The sequence below is a fragment of the Rhipicephalus microplus genome, chromosome 4 (assembly GCF_043290135.1).
Source record: "Rhipicephalus microplus isolate Deutch F79 chromosome 4, USDA_Rmic, whole genome shotgun sequence".
NCBI lineage: Eukaryota > Metazoa > Arthropoda > Arachnida > Ixodida > Ixodidae > Rhipicephalus > Rhipicephalus microplus.
The window spans coordinates 108,936,492-108,950,551 of NC_134703.1; the positions used below are offsets into that span (position 1 = coordinate 108,936,492).

The following is a 14,060-nucleotide window of genomic DNA, read 5'->3' on the forward strand; positions in this document are numbered from 1 at the left end:
GCCTCTGAAACTACGCAGCAGACTGAGGAAACTATCTTGAGCTTATTTCGCCAGTCCCTTGATCTAACTTTATCTGGTGATAACGTTGCACGCGCACATAGAATCGGCCGCTTTTCCACTAATAAAGTTCGTCCGATTATAGTAAAATTTTCCACCTACAAAACGAAAGAAATGGTTCTTTCAAAACGTCACATGCTCAAAGGAAGCAAAGTGGTTATGCGGGAGGATTTTTCTGCTAACACTCGCCGTACTAGAGCAATGCTGACCAACTTCGCCAAAGAGCTTCATTGCCCTTTCAGTGTGCGCTATAACAAACTTTTTGCAAATGAGAAATGTTATGGCTACGACTACGTTACTGATACAGTGCATGAAATCGGGCCATCCAGACGCGTAACTAATAACGCTAGTGTCGCCAACTCCTCTTCTCGGCAACTTCGTTCTGGTCGACAATTTAATGCTTCCTCGGGAAGCTAGGAAGAAGCAAGGGGTGGTGGCACTTGCGTTGACCACAGAAAATTGATCGTGCTGTCTACTAATGTTCGCAGCCTCCTGTCCAAGAAAGATGAAATGAGTGCAGCAGTTAATGATTCAAACGCCGATATTATTGCGGTAACTGAAACGTGGCTTTGCGACAAAATACGAAACGAAGAGCTGCTGTGCTGTGATAAAAAATACAAGATATATCGCTGCGACAGACCTAATAGATGTGGCGGTGGTGTTCTTCTTGCGGTGAATGAGAGCATTGAAAACTACGCTGTTGCAATAGACTCGGTTTTAGAGGCAACATGGTGTTGCCTCAACGTGGCTTTTAGAAAAGTTGTCATTGGCGTATGTTACCGCCCACCTTCAGGAAGCGCAAACTTTTGCAATGACATGATTGTCTGAGCCATGTGAAGGTTTTGTTTCCTCGCGCAGCTGTGATTCTACTAGGCGATTTCAATTTCCCTAACATTGTGTGGTCAAATTCTTATTCATATTCCTTGCCTAACTCAGCGGAAGCGGAGCATTTTATTCGCATCTGTTCAGATTTTGGTTTGACGCAGCTTGTTAATTTTCCTACGCGCGTTACCGATACTACGTCATCCATTCTTGATCTTATATTGACATCAGAACCAGATATTGTATCTTCAGTGTCCAATGTACCTGGTATCAGTGATCACGATATTATTCAAGCAAATATATTACTGCCATTCTCACGCATGCGTAAGCAGCTTAAAACTATACGGGATTACAGAAAGGCTGACTTTGACTCAATTAACAAGGATTTGGGCACATTCCTAGATGAGTTCTTACCCAACTACCCTGAAAGATCGGTGCAGAGCAACTGGGACTTATTTAAAGCTAAAGTTTCAGAGCTAACCGTTAAACATATCCCTATAAAACAAGTTCTTTCCAATACACGTGCTCCATGGTACAACAGATACATAAACCGCCTTTCAAACCGTAAGAAAAGGTTTTATCGTGCTGCTGTCAAATCCCCGTCTGATAAACGTTGGTCTACTTACAAATCTGCTGCCACAACCTATTTATCTGAAGTGAAACGAGCTAAGTCTTCCTTTTTTAGTCACACTCTACCGGTTATGCTGAAAAATAACCCTAGACAGTTTTGGAATTTCGTGCGTGGCAGCGAGCGCCGCGCTATAGCCTTGCTGACAGCTGAAGGGCATCCCGTGCCCGACGTAGAATGCGCATCTGTACTAAATGACACATTCATAAAAGCTTTCTCTCACCAGGCGACCATCAACAACCAAATCTCCTTGCCGTCACCCCATTACCTACCTATGGACGCTATCTTCGTTACCTCGGAAGGTATTCGTGCGGTCATTAAGAAACTTAAAAACTCATCATCATGTGGAGTTGATGGTATCAATACTAAATTCTTGAAGAACACTGTTGAATACTCCTCTATTATCCTGTCATGCATTTTTTCACACTCCCTGCAGCATTCTAGCCTTCCGGAAGACTGGCTGGTCGGTAAGATAGTGCCAGTTCACAAATCAGGGCTAACACACAATCCATCAAACTTCCGTCCAATTTCACTGACATCTGTCCCGTGCAAAATACTTGAGCATATCATTTTCACCCACCTTGTTAACTTTCTCGAGTCTAACCAGTTTTTCACACCCTCGCAACACGGTTTCCGCAAGAATTTTTCTTGCGAAACGCAGCTCTTAGTCTTTACAAACGACCTGCATGTCCTACTCGATTCTGGATTCACCATTGACTGTATTTTTTTAGATTATTCTAAGGCATTCGATAAGGTCAGTCATCAGTTACTACTTCTTAAGATGAAACACTTAAACCTAGACCCTAACGTGTTTAACTGGATTCGAGCCTTTCTTTCCAACCGAACACAGTTTGTTTCTGCTAACAATATTGATTCCCCCGTCCAGCCGGTGCTCTCGGGTGTTCCCCAAGGCTCTGTGTTGGGACCCTTACTGTTCTTAATTTTCATGAACGACCTGCCAACTAATGTCTCATCAAAGGTATGCCTATTCGCAGATGACTGTGTAATTTATCGGAAAATAACTAACCAAAATGATGTTACCTCGCTCCAGACGGATTTAAATAACATATTTACCTGGTGTCAATTATGTAACATGGAACTAAACATTTCAAAATGCAAAGCAATGCGTGTGTGCCGCACCTCACCTGCGTATCCAGATTATCATCTCAACGATACCCACCTCGAGTCTGTTTCATTTTACAAATACCTAGGTGTTCATATTTCCAGTAACCTGTCATGGAACCACCATGTGGAGCACATCATCGCCAAGGCTAACCGTTCTCTCGGGTATTTTCGCAGGAACTTCTACATGGCGCCCTCATCCCTTAAGAAACTTCTTTACACTACTTATATTCGTCCATCACTTGAATACGCATCATCCGTCTGGGATCCTGGTGGCACTACACTTACACATGAATTAGAAGCAGTCCAGAATCGTTCAGTTCGCTTCATTTTAGCCAATTATAACCGCACGGCCAGTGTTACCTTAATGAAGTCCCAGCTCAACCTTCCTGAACTCGCCATTCGGCGTAAAATAGCCCGACTCAGTCTCCTTCATAAACTTTATCATAGCAAAAATCTTCGTGAACAGTTTATTAAACCCCCCTCATTCATATCACCCAGATTGGACCATCTACAAAAAGTTCATGTTCCCCGCTGCAGAACCGTAACCTATTCGCATGCCTTCATTCCAAGAACCACATCCGAATGGAATCTACTACCACAATCAGCTACGGCTATTACCGACACATCACGTTTTAGGGCCTTTTTGCAAAACATGTTTTGCGATGTTTGATTCTGCTTCGTGTTATATATGTCGTGCTTTTTTTTTTTCGTTGTCAAGTATTCGTTGTCATGTATTCCCAAATCGTTGTCATGTATTCCCGCTGCTACATTTAATTCTTTGTTACTGTGTGTTTTTGCCAACCGCTTTGTATTTTCCCTTCTTTTCCTTTACGTTTTGCCGTTTGCTGTATTATTTTGTATTGCCACTCCCCTCTGTAATGCCTTCGGGCCCTGAGGGTACCATAAATAAATAAATAAAAAAAACCAAATGACCAAGCAATGAGAGCATAACCTCTGCTGTAACACTAAGCAGAAAATAGTCGCGAATGTAGAACAGCAATGCTACGAATTAGAAATGAAATCTATACGCTACGTATATCTTATAGACCTTGTTGAGTGGTATGTTTAAATCTTTAACTTACATGCTGTGTAATTGGACTGTTGCTTAAGGACGCTTTGGTAAAAGAAATGGTACAAAATTATATAGCTTAATTCACTTACTGATACCGTCCTTTTCCTTGTCCTTCTCATTCTCCTTCATTTCCCACAGCGCAGTGAACAAAGTCTGGGGGAGTTAAAGAAAACAAAACTAAAAATGGTGTCATGATTATCACTTGTATATCAAATCGCCCCGCCATGCCCTGGGCTGGGAAGGGACTTCGCATACGCTGTGATGGTGTGGTTGAAGGCGAAATATATGCTTCAAAAAACGTTCCATTTAAAGGCGCACATGGGAGCAAGCTGTCACTTGTAATATTTAGCATCCTATTTTCACACTCCTATTAGAATATGAAAAGCAATTGAGATTTCGATCAGAAGTGTTGTAGCTCGGACGAGTTGGTCATTCATGAACCTAGCTTGTATTGGCACCGTGCATATAATAAGAAGGAAACACAACACTGACGAATAAAGAAAGGTTGGTGCCCACCTTTCTTTGCGTTTGTGTCGTGTCTCCTTCTTATATGTATACCGGGCTAATACCAGCTAAGTTGTAAGGTCATGATTTCTATCCGCTGAATCGCTGTTTAATGTTTCATGCAGTCTTCCCTGCGAAAGAGAATTGTCAAATACCTCTGATGGCAAACGTGCACGCGAATACACGAATGATTGTGTAGCCTTATATGTATACATTTAAGACAAAGCCTTTTACAGTACTCCAGAATATACATATTACGACACGCGTCGTCGTAACATGAAGGTGCCCTCTCTCCCGTCACTGAGGTATAGGTCGACGAGATGATGCAATTCTGTCCTCTTTTATTCTGCCAGAGTAAGAAAGTGTAACAGGAAGGTCTTCCTCACGATCCCCTCAAGCCATCGAGGGAGATCTTTATCTACTAATAACTTATTAGTGGCCGCTTGTTTTCTCCGCCTCACTTTTAGTGCTCCCTTCCCGCAGGATCGAAAGAAAAATATTTACCTAATTGAACTGATACAATTAAATAGCCCGGAAAATTCGTCTCCAGTTCTCATAGCAGGTCACTAGCCTTGCTTATTATGTTGTTTGTCGTTTAGGATATTTCTGGTGACTGCAGCAACGTTGTGAAAGCTATACACGGTGTTCGCGGTCATCGTCTAAGGTGTGGTCGCAAACTGTTTGTACTACTAAGCGTTCTCTAGCTGCTAAATGCACTTCATCGAATGCTTCACCCTGGAGAGGAGAAAATGGCGTACGCGCATGCTTTGTCAAGCTTTTGGAATCCACCGTGTACATAACTGGTTCGTGATCGTCCCTGGTTCATCCACGTGGTTGCTGTTAAGCGGTGTATGAGGCCCTTTTAACATCGGCTTATTAAAAAAAACGTAGTTTAATTTGAACAGTATTTTTCGCTTTCTCGGATATCGGCTTGCCACGGTCGCTGCGGCCGACGTGCAAACGGTGCTGTTTTGAAAGAACTTGTTGGTCAATTTGGTGCGCCTATGCAAACATCACACTGTCGCGCTGCAACGCTGCACCGATACTGGAACGCGAAGTCGATTTCGCTACTCTCGGCAGATTCTTCGCCTATGCCTCGCCGATGGATCTTGCAACACCCAAAACGAAAACGGGATAAATGATTAAACGCGATAAGTGTCGTCGATAAATAATTAGATCCGGTTACATGTAGTGCAAAGCAATAAAAAAGTGGGATGGGATATACAACGTGTCAGGCCTTACCGAAAACGTGAGTTTAGTGATTTAGCTGGGCGGCGCGTTGAGATGAGCCTGTTGCCACGATAAGTGTGACGAATATGATGTATGTGGGGTCAAGTGCGTGCAGTAGCAGGGAGTCCGCGAACAAGATAGATATGTGCTTCTAAGTAAATTTGGGACATCAGCAAGGACGCTCGTGCTGTGGTGGCACTTTAAGAGCGGAGCTATGCGGGCAGCGCGCTCGTGCAGTGTAGGAAGGAACGACAGAAACTGCCTCGAGGTACCTTGTGATGTGGGTCCCTGCGCAAACCCATCGTACAGATGTCACGTTCACTCGTGTACACTGCCACGGAAAAAGTGTCCAGTATTCGTGAAGGCTAAGGCGTTCGTATGGCATATATAAAAGAAGGCATAAATTCGATTCAGAATCGTGCGCCATGCGAGCGAACGATGCTGTGAGAACTTCATTGCATGCAGTATTTAATTTCATTAGCTGTGCTGAAGCTGCTGATGCGCTGACCTATGCAAAAGTAATTTCGCGTATGGTAATCTTAATGTCGAAAACATACATTTTCATCACTCTGTTCTCGTCAATTCTTAAAATCACTGAAGTAGCAGGGTATGCTGAGACTATTGTTGTTTGGGTGAATTGGAAAAAATTGTGCATTCTGGAAGGTATTTAGCGAATTATTAGATAGAAATTACGAGGAATTCACGCATATCTTACCCTTTTATATGGATATAAATGTCCGCTGTAGGCCTGCCGTGGATACATTTAGCATGTAATTTTATGAGACTCCTATCACATTTTACTTTGTTTCTCATTTCCTCTCTTCCTTCACATTTCATTGTTTTATAGGCGCACAAGAAGTTTTAATTACAAAGCTCTAGCACGACTCTTCTCATCTACCATAGGCACTCACTGCGCCTTGTGTCTTATTTCAGATCGAATGTGCAAGTTCTCTTCTGCCAACTTTGAAAACTCACAGTTACCCTATATAGCTCTCAATCACCTTCATTTGTGATACGTATGCAATACATCTGTACATAATTGTCGAGGTTTCAAGTTCCCAAACCCGGATATGATTATGAGAGACACCGTAGTCAGGGGTTCCGGAAATTCTGACCATCAAGTCTTTTGTCAACGCGCACCTAAATAGAAATACAAAGGCCTCTATAGTCTTTTGTATCCATCGAAATGCACCAGCCGCGGCCGTGACTCGATCACGTGACTTTCGGGTCGGCAGTTGAGCACCATAGCCACAAGACTACGTTGTGGCTACTGCGGCGGGGTTTATGCAATAAGTCTAAGGCAAATGATCAGTTAGCTCCCCGCTCTGCCTTTCAAAGATGTTGCGTCACTTAGTTCAAACACGGGCACATTTTAGACTGCTCTCCGAAGCCTGCTTGATCATCGGGTCTGCGCGTGTCACGGTGATTAAAACAAATAAAGAGAAGACTCGACGAGGAAATGAAGCGAACAAGAAACGGTCACCGCGCACGCCATGGCGTAAGCCTGTCGACAGGCGTGTCATGTTTTGGCCCGGGGCCACCCCCACCATCGCGTCTCTTTGGCGCCTAGCTGAACCAGATCGGGGCCTGCAGCAGGGGCGCTAAGCAGGAACGGGGCACCCGGAATGGACATCGACACGCAGCATTGCCGCGGGACGTCGCCGTTGCCTTTGGGAACTGTCCCTGCATGCCGCTGCTGCATACACACTCCTTGCCGGGGGTGCGCGCGCGTATAAATATAGCCGGACATGTACTACATGAGTTATAGGGGGGCGCCTCTCGCATAAATGGAAAAGAAGGCGAGCCGCCATAACCGCCGCCGCCGCCGAGGGCTGGAAAACCGCGCGGGGACACCCAAATTACAGGTGGTGGTCCTCTCGGCACGGCTGACCATCCGAAGCACGACAACACAAACAGCCACGAAGCAAATGTGTAGAAGAGAGCAGTGACGGGCTTTTCTTTTAAGTAGGCTCCATGGGGGAGTGTTGCTGGTGATGAGAGCCGCTGACCGCGGGGTGGGCGTGCCGGCGACGTGGTCATTAAACGAGGAGGGGGCGACAAACGGTCTTATCGCGCGATTCGCACCCGCGACAAGGTGCGTATTCGCGGGCGCTTGTGGCACTCCAATCAATCTGCTCTCGCATGCTGCTGCGCGAATGCCCGTGTGTGTGTTCGTGCAATTCCCCCTCCCCCTCCCCACGCGCATGCGCTCAGCGAACAGCGTTTTAGTTTGTCGTATCGTTTTGCCCTGCCCGAGTTGGGCACTGCCAGTGGTTCTGCGGTTATTATTTATCCTTATTTATCAATTTATTTATTTTTGCAATGCTTGCTCCTGCAGCAGCACGAAGTCTCTTTTTCACTCAAGGTGACAAAAAAGGCGAAGGAGGTAAACTGATCTAATAAGCAGCGCCGGTAGCACGACGGTTGAGATAAGATTGATGGTTCCTTCGACGGTTCGACCGCGTTCCTTTTTTTATGATGGCAGTGCGAGATAAGGACGCGTTTTTGGAATTATGCGCCGTGTCTCCGTTAATGCGGCAATTGTGCGCTGAGGTGCTGGGAACGCTTTATCAGTCGAGTGTCATGATCTCACGAGAAAGATGAGATTCTGTTTGAACAGAAACGCCATATGGTGTACTATAGCACCGTTCAAACTCCCCTCCGTGCATTTGTGTGCTTGTTCGTGGACGCTCATTCGCGCCCACATTCTACGCCCCACGGGCACCATCGCTGTCATCGAGGGGCTATTGCATACACTGGGACGCTTTCGAGGCTGTAGAATTCCTGCGTCTGAGCAAGCTGGGGGGGGGGGGGGTGACAGGATACCCTGAGTGCAGCCACTTCAGTTCGCAATCGCGCATACACGCATGCGTACGCGCGAATTGGTATGAGAAAGCAAACAAACAAAAAAAGTGGGGGGGGGGGGACACTCCCAAGGTGTTAGCCAGGTCACTGTACAGTCTCGTCTTTCTCAATGTCATAATTATCTATCCGCACGAATCGATTGAACCGGTCTCTCGACGAAAGTATGAAAATTATGCATGGCACTGACTTCCTTGCACACTGTTCGGAAAGTCCACGCGAACAATTAACTCTTCAACGCGGTCAAGAGGAGACTGTCCTTGTGCTCGGGCTTCCCAGAGGTTTGCTCCTTCTAGACACAGAATACCTGTACGACCAGATGAACACTTCACTGCAGTCGGTGCGCTACAGAGAAGCTTGTAGCGTTGTTCTTAAATTTGTAAGTGCAGCAGTGCAGTCGCATCGTGTCCTTGCTGGGGGAGCCGATCGTATTTTTTGCACGGCACTGTTTTCTTTCTTTCACTGGCGTGCCCGGAAACCTTATAATGCTCGCGCGACGCCTTTGTGGTCGCATCAGCCTGCAGACACGGAGCGTACGGAAGTCCTAAAAGCAACCTTAACCGGAAGGCTCTAATGTACAGCGCGAGTACTGACTTAAGGCAAACCAAAGGGAGAAAAAAGAAATAAAAAAAGACACGTTACGCCCCTTGCTCGCGCAGGCGCGCACACAGTGTATATACGAGCGGCAGACGGCCAACAGCATGACTCTTATGCTCGTCCATATAGGCGCACGTGTGTAATGTCCTCTCTCCCACACGTACACTCGAAGCGGTGTACCGAGGGGCACGCGCTCAAGCGGTGAAATGTGGCAACGACGCGACCGCGACGCTCCAAGCGGAACTAAACACAGGCTCGGCGTCTGCCTGAAGACGGAACGGGCTCTTGCGGGGACGATGAGCCACCTCTTCGCTCCATCCGTGCTCTACGGTGTCGACGCGGCAGCCGTCGAAGAAAAGGGGCGCGGCCGCAGGACGACGGCGCAAATTGAAAAGAAAGCCCCCTCGGAAGACCGCGGAACCATTTCCGGAGGAAGGCGTCTTCCAGAAGGGACGCGGTGGCATCCACGCCGCGATTGTTTCTCTCTCTCTCGTAAGGTCGCGCGCGCGCGCCTGCCTGCTTCGATGGCGCGTTTTGAAAAAAGGCGACAGCAACGCACACCTGTGCATGGTGGCGCTGGTTGACGGCGACGAACCGAAGCGGACACTTATCATCATGCGTTCGGTTTCCGGTCGTGTCTTCGCGAGGAGCAGTGCCCGAGGCTGCTTGCCCCTCCGTGTTCTCGTGAAAGTAATTGAAAAAAAAGAGAAAAAGATAGTTATACAAGAACGACAAAAAAAATGAGGCTGGTCGGACGCTGCCTGCCATGTTTCACTTCTCGCCGTCGTCTCACCGCTGTCCTGCAATACTGCTGCACATTCGTTCGGTCCAGGCACGATTGCCTAATCCAATCGCATGACACGAAAGCCGCTGGTAGTTACTCTGATGTTCCGTAACTGCCTTAAGACCTAAGCCTTTGGTGGATGGTAAACGAAGCCACATCGTGACAATCAGGATGAAAATGCCGGTCTTCCGCTATAGTTGTTAAAGTGAAAAAAAAAAAAAAACGTCGTTCGAACAAGCCCATGTGCGTAAGACGGTCTGACAGAAGTTTCAGTACATTTGCCAGCATGCATTTGTCAATTATACAACGTGCTTATTACAAGATTTTTTTTTTTCGTTTGAGGCTGAGATTTCAGAATACGGAAAGATACCCAAAAAGTTCTACCTAGAACTTTCCGTCATCGTGTGCCAAAAACAGGGCATCAAAGAACAGGATTTCATTTGGGCTTGTACATTGTTGTTGCAATGGTCTGAGTAGAGTATCACAACATTTCAGGAAGTTCGGGAATAGGTCATACGTGTGACTACTTACTACTTAACGACAAGCTTTCTTAAATTGAGAGAATGCATTGGCACCGATCGATTTTTCTCCAGTGTATCCTCCTTCCCGTTTCGTTCTTGCACGTAGTGGCGCACAGTCAAGCGAAATCAACTTTCATAATCGCCTACTTTTTTTGCCGCTGTCTTGTATACATTTGCTGTTTATTCTCGGGCATAACAAATTTCAATGTAACGAAATTCTGAATATAGCGAAGTATTTCACTTTTTACATCGTTATGCCCATATAAAACTATGCATTTAAAGCCTCAATACAACAAAGGATGTTACACGTTATTTCAATATACTAACGAAGTTTCAGTGCTGCCCTAGAGAAAGACAGAGGCGATGAATTGAAACACCCGCTGGGTTCAGTCGTAAAATACTTGAGCTGCAAGTGCTTTTAGCGAACACCTAATCAATATTACTACAGTGAGTGGGATCTGCACTCCTTTCGGGTTTACGCTTGACTAATTATGAAATGGAAGCGCACAACGTAGATGCAGACGGAAAGACAGGGACAAGCGCTTGTCCCTGTCTTTCCGTCTGCATCTACGTTGTGCGCTTCCATTTCATAATTAGTCATGTATCACCAACTCGCCCAATCAACCATTTTGACAAATTACGCTTGACGTTTGGATTCTATGAAGGGGACTTCTTGATTGATATGTGGGGTTTAACGTCCCAAAACCACTATATGGTTATGAGAGACGCCGTAGTGGAGGGCTCTGGAAATTTCGACCACCTGGGGTTCTTTAACGTGCACCCAAATCTGAGCACACGGGCCTACAACATTTCCACCTCCATCGGAAATGCAGCCGCCGTAGCCGGGATTCGAACCCGTGACCTGCGGGTCAGCAGCCGAGTACCTTAGCCACTAGACCACCGCGGCGGGACTGAAGGGGCCTTCTTTGCTATCATAAACCTGCGGTCACTGGATCCCAGGTTCAAACACACTTTGTTTTTTTCGCGTCATTGAAATTATTTTTTTTGTACGGCTGTATTACTTAAATATTCTGTCGCTACTTCCCGTGCAAGAACGAAGTCTGTGACAACCGTATTTCGCTTAAAAGGTTGGCTATCAATTTCACGAAGTTTCCATACAACGAACTAAATTGCTGGTTTTAGCTGCTCCTTCATATTGCGGTTTGGCGATGTATATACTTGGGTGTTTTACATGTGCCGCTTTCTTGTCATGCTGCAGGCGGTGGCGGAGGCAGCGCGGCGGCGGCAGCAGTGGCCGCTGCGGCGGCCCTGGGTCCCGTCTACCTGGCATCGTCGCGTCTGGCCGGAGGCGGAGGAGAGGCCGCCATGGCCGCGGGTCGCGTTCTGCCCGACCTGACGCCCTACTCGCTCAGACCGTACGACTTCGCCCGGCACTTGCTGTCCTCGCAGAGCGCCGTCAGCAAGCTGCTCGGTGAGTATAGAATCGATTCTCCGGTTAGATGGCCATTAAGTTTCTACGCTTTATAATAGTTTCACTATACCTTCTACGCCATATATTTTACATGGGTTGTTTGGTAAGTGCCTGCACAACGCGTGCGCTTGTATTAGAAACGCATGCATGATATACACCAGGCAGAGACACGATTCCCCCAAAACAAGTATTTAGGGGCAATAAAACACATATATATTTGTTGCTTCTGTTAGGAGCTCTGTTTGTAACCTTCGTTTGGCTATGCACATGCATTTTCATACATTAATTTATTTTCGTCGTTTCGTAAGTGATGGTGTTTTGAAACTCTCGTGTTGGCTTGAGCCAGCGCGACCACCCAATTTGTCATTCAGTTGTTTGTACTTTTCTCTTTACACACACGGCTGTGTTATCAGCGGGCTGTAACAGGAAGAACCTTAGCTGGCCACGGTTCGCAATGAAAACTACACAAGGGGAAAGGTGCTCAAGATTTATTTTAAAACAACTCGCTTTATAGAACTTTAAAGTTTGACTGTCCAATGCCGCCGTATATAAGCTAAATATATCACGCACAAGGGATATAACTTGCGTAAAAGGAGACACTGCTTTTGTTATCTGATTTTCGCAATATAATAAAATCAAGTAGAAAGTGTCTCTTAAAAGCGAGCAGATAGGCAAATGAGGCTGCCTCCTGGCCGCGGATAGTCGGTTTTATAACACCTCTCCAACTGTCACTGCAGATAAAATGCTCAAAGACAAATCGATCCTTGCCGTGGGCATTTTGTCGGCTCCCACGGGAGCATTCAAGCGCCCTGTTTCCACGGTAACCGCGGCGTAGCCATTTTGCCCTCTTCCGAGTTTACGACGTCCAAGATAGGGTCGTAAATCCAAAACAACTTTTGCCATGCCTCTCAAGCGACGTCCTTCCTTCTCAAGGGTCGCGCTCTTAATTAATCCTGCTCACTCTCAAAAGCACCGATAACACTTCGCCGGAGAGGAAACCGCGCTTCATTTGAGAGAAAACTTGCCCCCGTGCAGTCAGCAACAGTTCGGGCACATCGGTGCATTCGCACTCCCTCTACAGTGCACGCACGCAAGCATTCATGCACGTACGGACTACCTACCGCGGTTCCGATCCCCCCCCCCTCCCTGGGTGGGGGGAGGGGGGGGCTTGCCCGTCACAAACGCGAGGACGGGTGCATTTCCACGCAGACGCGACGAGCGTCACATGCGCACCGAGTTTCGTGGCGAGGTGGTCGCGCAGAGGTTCGATGAGAGGCGCGATAGCAGACCAGGCCGCCAGCAACGCGGCGCCGCCAAGTCGTAAATCGCGGCGCATGCCGCGGCAGTGGCCGAAGGCCCGATGGCGCGGCTACCGCCTGCCGCATTCCCCGCAGTTCCGCGCAGAGCACCGAAAGCTGGGCGCATCGCATCTATAGATGTATGCCCGATATTTTTAACAAGATGGGCCGCCAAGGGGCGAAGATGTCGGCGCGTATCATTTCCTCTCCTGTCGCTTCTCGGGAACGTCACGAAGAGAGAGAAAAGAGAGAAGCTGTGTGGACAGTACTGTGTGCCCGCCTCCAATGATTCGCGTTGCGAGTCTGTTATACATTATACTGTGCACTGGTGAAAGTTTATGGTCATAAGCTGGGCTGCTCAGTGCAGACACGTTGCGCTCCGCACACCTTGGTCGTCGCTCTTGTGTGCTAGCACTCAGGCGTTGACTACGATGCACGTAACTACGCTGCAACCGGTGCCGGGAGCATCGCCGACCTTTTGGAGAACCCGGCCCAATCGAACGTGCCACTGACTACTGATGCTGCCTTAGAATTCGCGCTTGTCTTCCAGAAAGGCTCCTGCTGCTTCATTTACGTCCTTGCACGCAGCGTGTTTGGTCCCTGCTTTTACCCCTTTTCTCGCAGTCATCTTCCCCGCGAGTAGTACTTGCCAAAGAAGCGCCGCTCTCACTTCGTATACACGACGATGAAGGACGCGTGCTGTGCAAGTGGATTGACCGACGCACCTCCTTTGATCGTGCACGACATATGAGGCGCCACCGAGGCACCAAGCTCGCCGTTTGACAACTGGCTCTTCTATTCTGAAGTGTGGTGCCACGTGAAAAGACACATAGAAAGATAGCAAGAGGATTCACTCGCACTTAGCACCTTGACGCTGCACCGTGATCCCTAATGTGCTGCAGAAATAAGCGTTCTTTTCGTCCTCTGAATCTCCATATAGCACCTGCCGTGATCGGATCTTTGATTCATGTATCGGCCACGGACGATCGAGCAGCTATCGCACAGTATAAGGGACATTTGCCGTAAGCAAGTATAGTTTTTTTTTAAGAATTCCGAAAGAAAATTTGACAATGAAACTTAAGCAGCTCTGGCAAAACATGTGCACTTGTGGCGAAGTACTTTATGGCA

At 47.2% G+C, this 14,060-nt stretch overlaps 1 protein-coding gene across 3 annotated transcripts in view; it reads left to right on the forward strand.

Annotated features, from left to right (window-relative positions):
- The window catches only part of LOC119172263 (paired box protein Pax-6-like), a 243,714-nt gene that overhangs the window by 162,082 nt on the left and 67,572 nt on the right, over positions 1 to 14,060 (forward strand). For all 3 annotated transcript variants that reach the window (XM_075893483.1, XM_075893484.1, XM_037423305.2), the window contains one exon: positions 11,422 to 11,634. In XM_075893483.1, the coding sequence (XP_075749598.1) occupies positions 11,422 to 11,634 (213 nt within the window). The remainder of the gene's footprint in view (positions 1 to 11,421; positions 11,635 to 14,060) is intronic.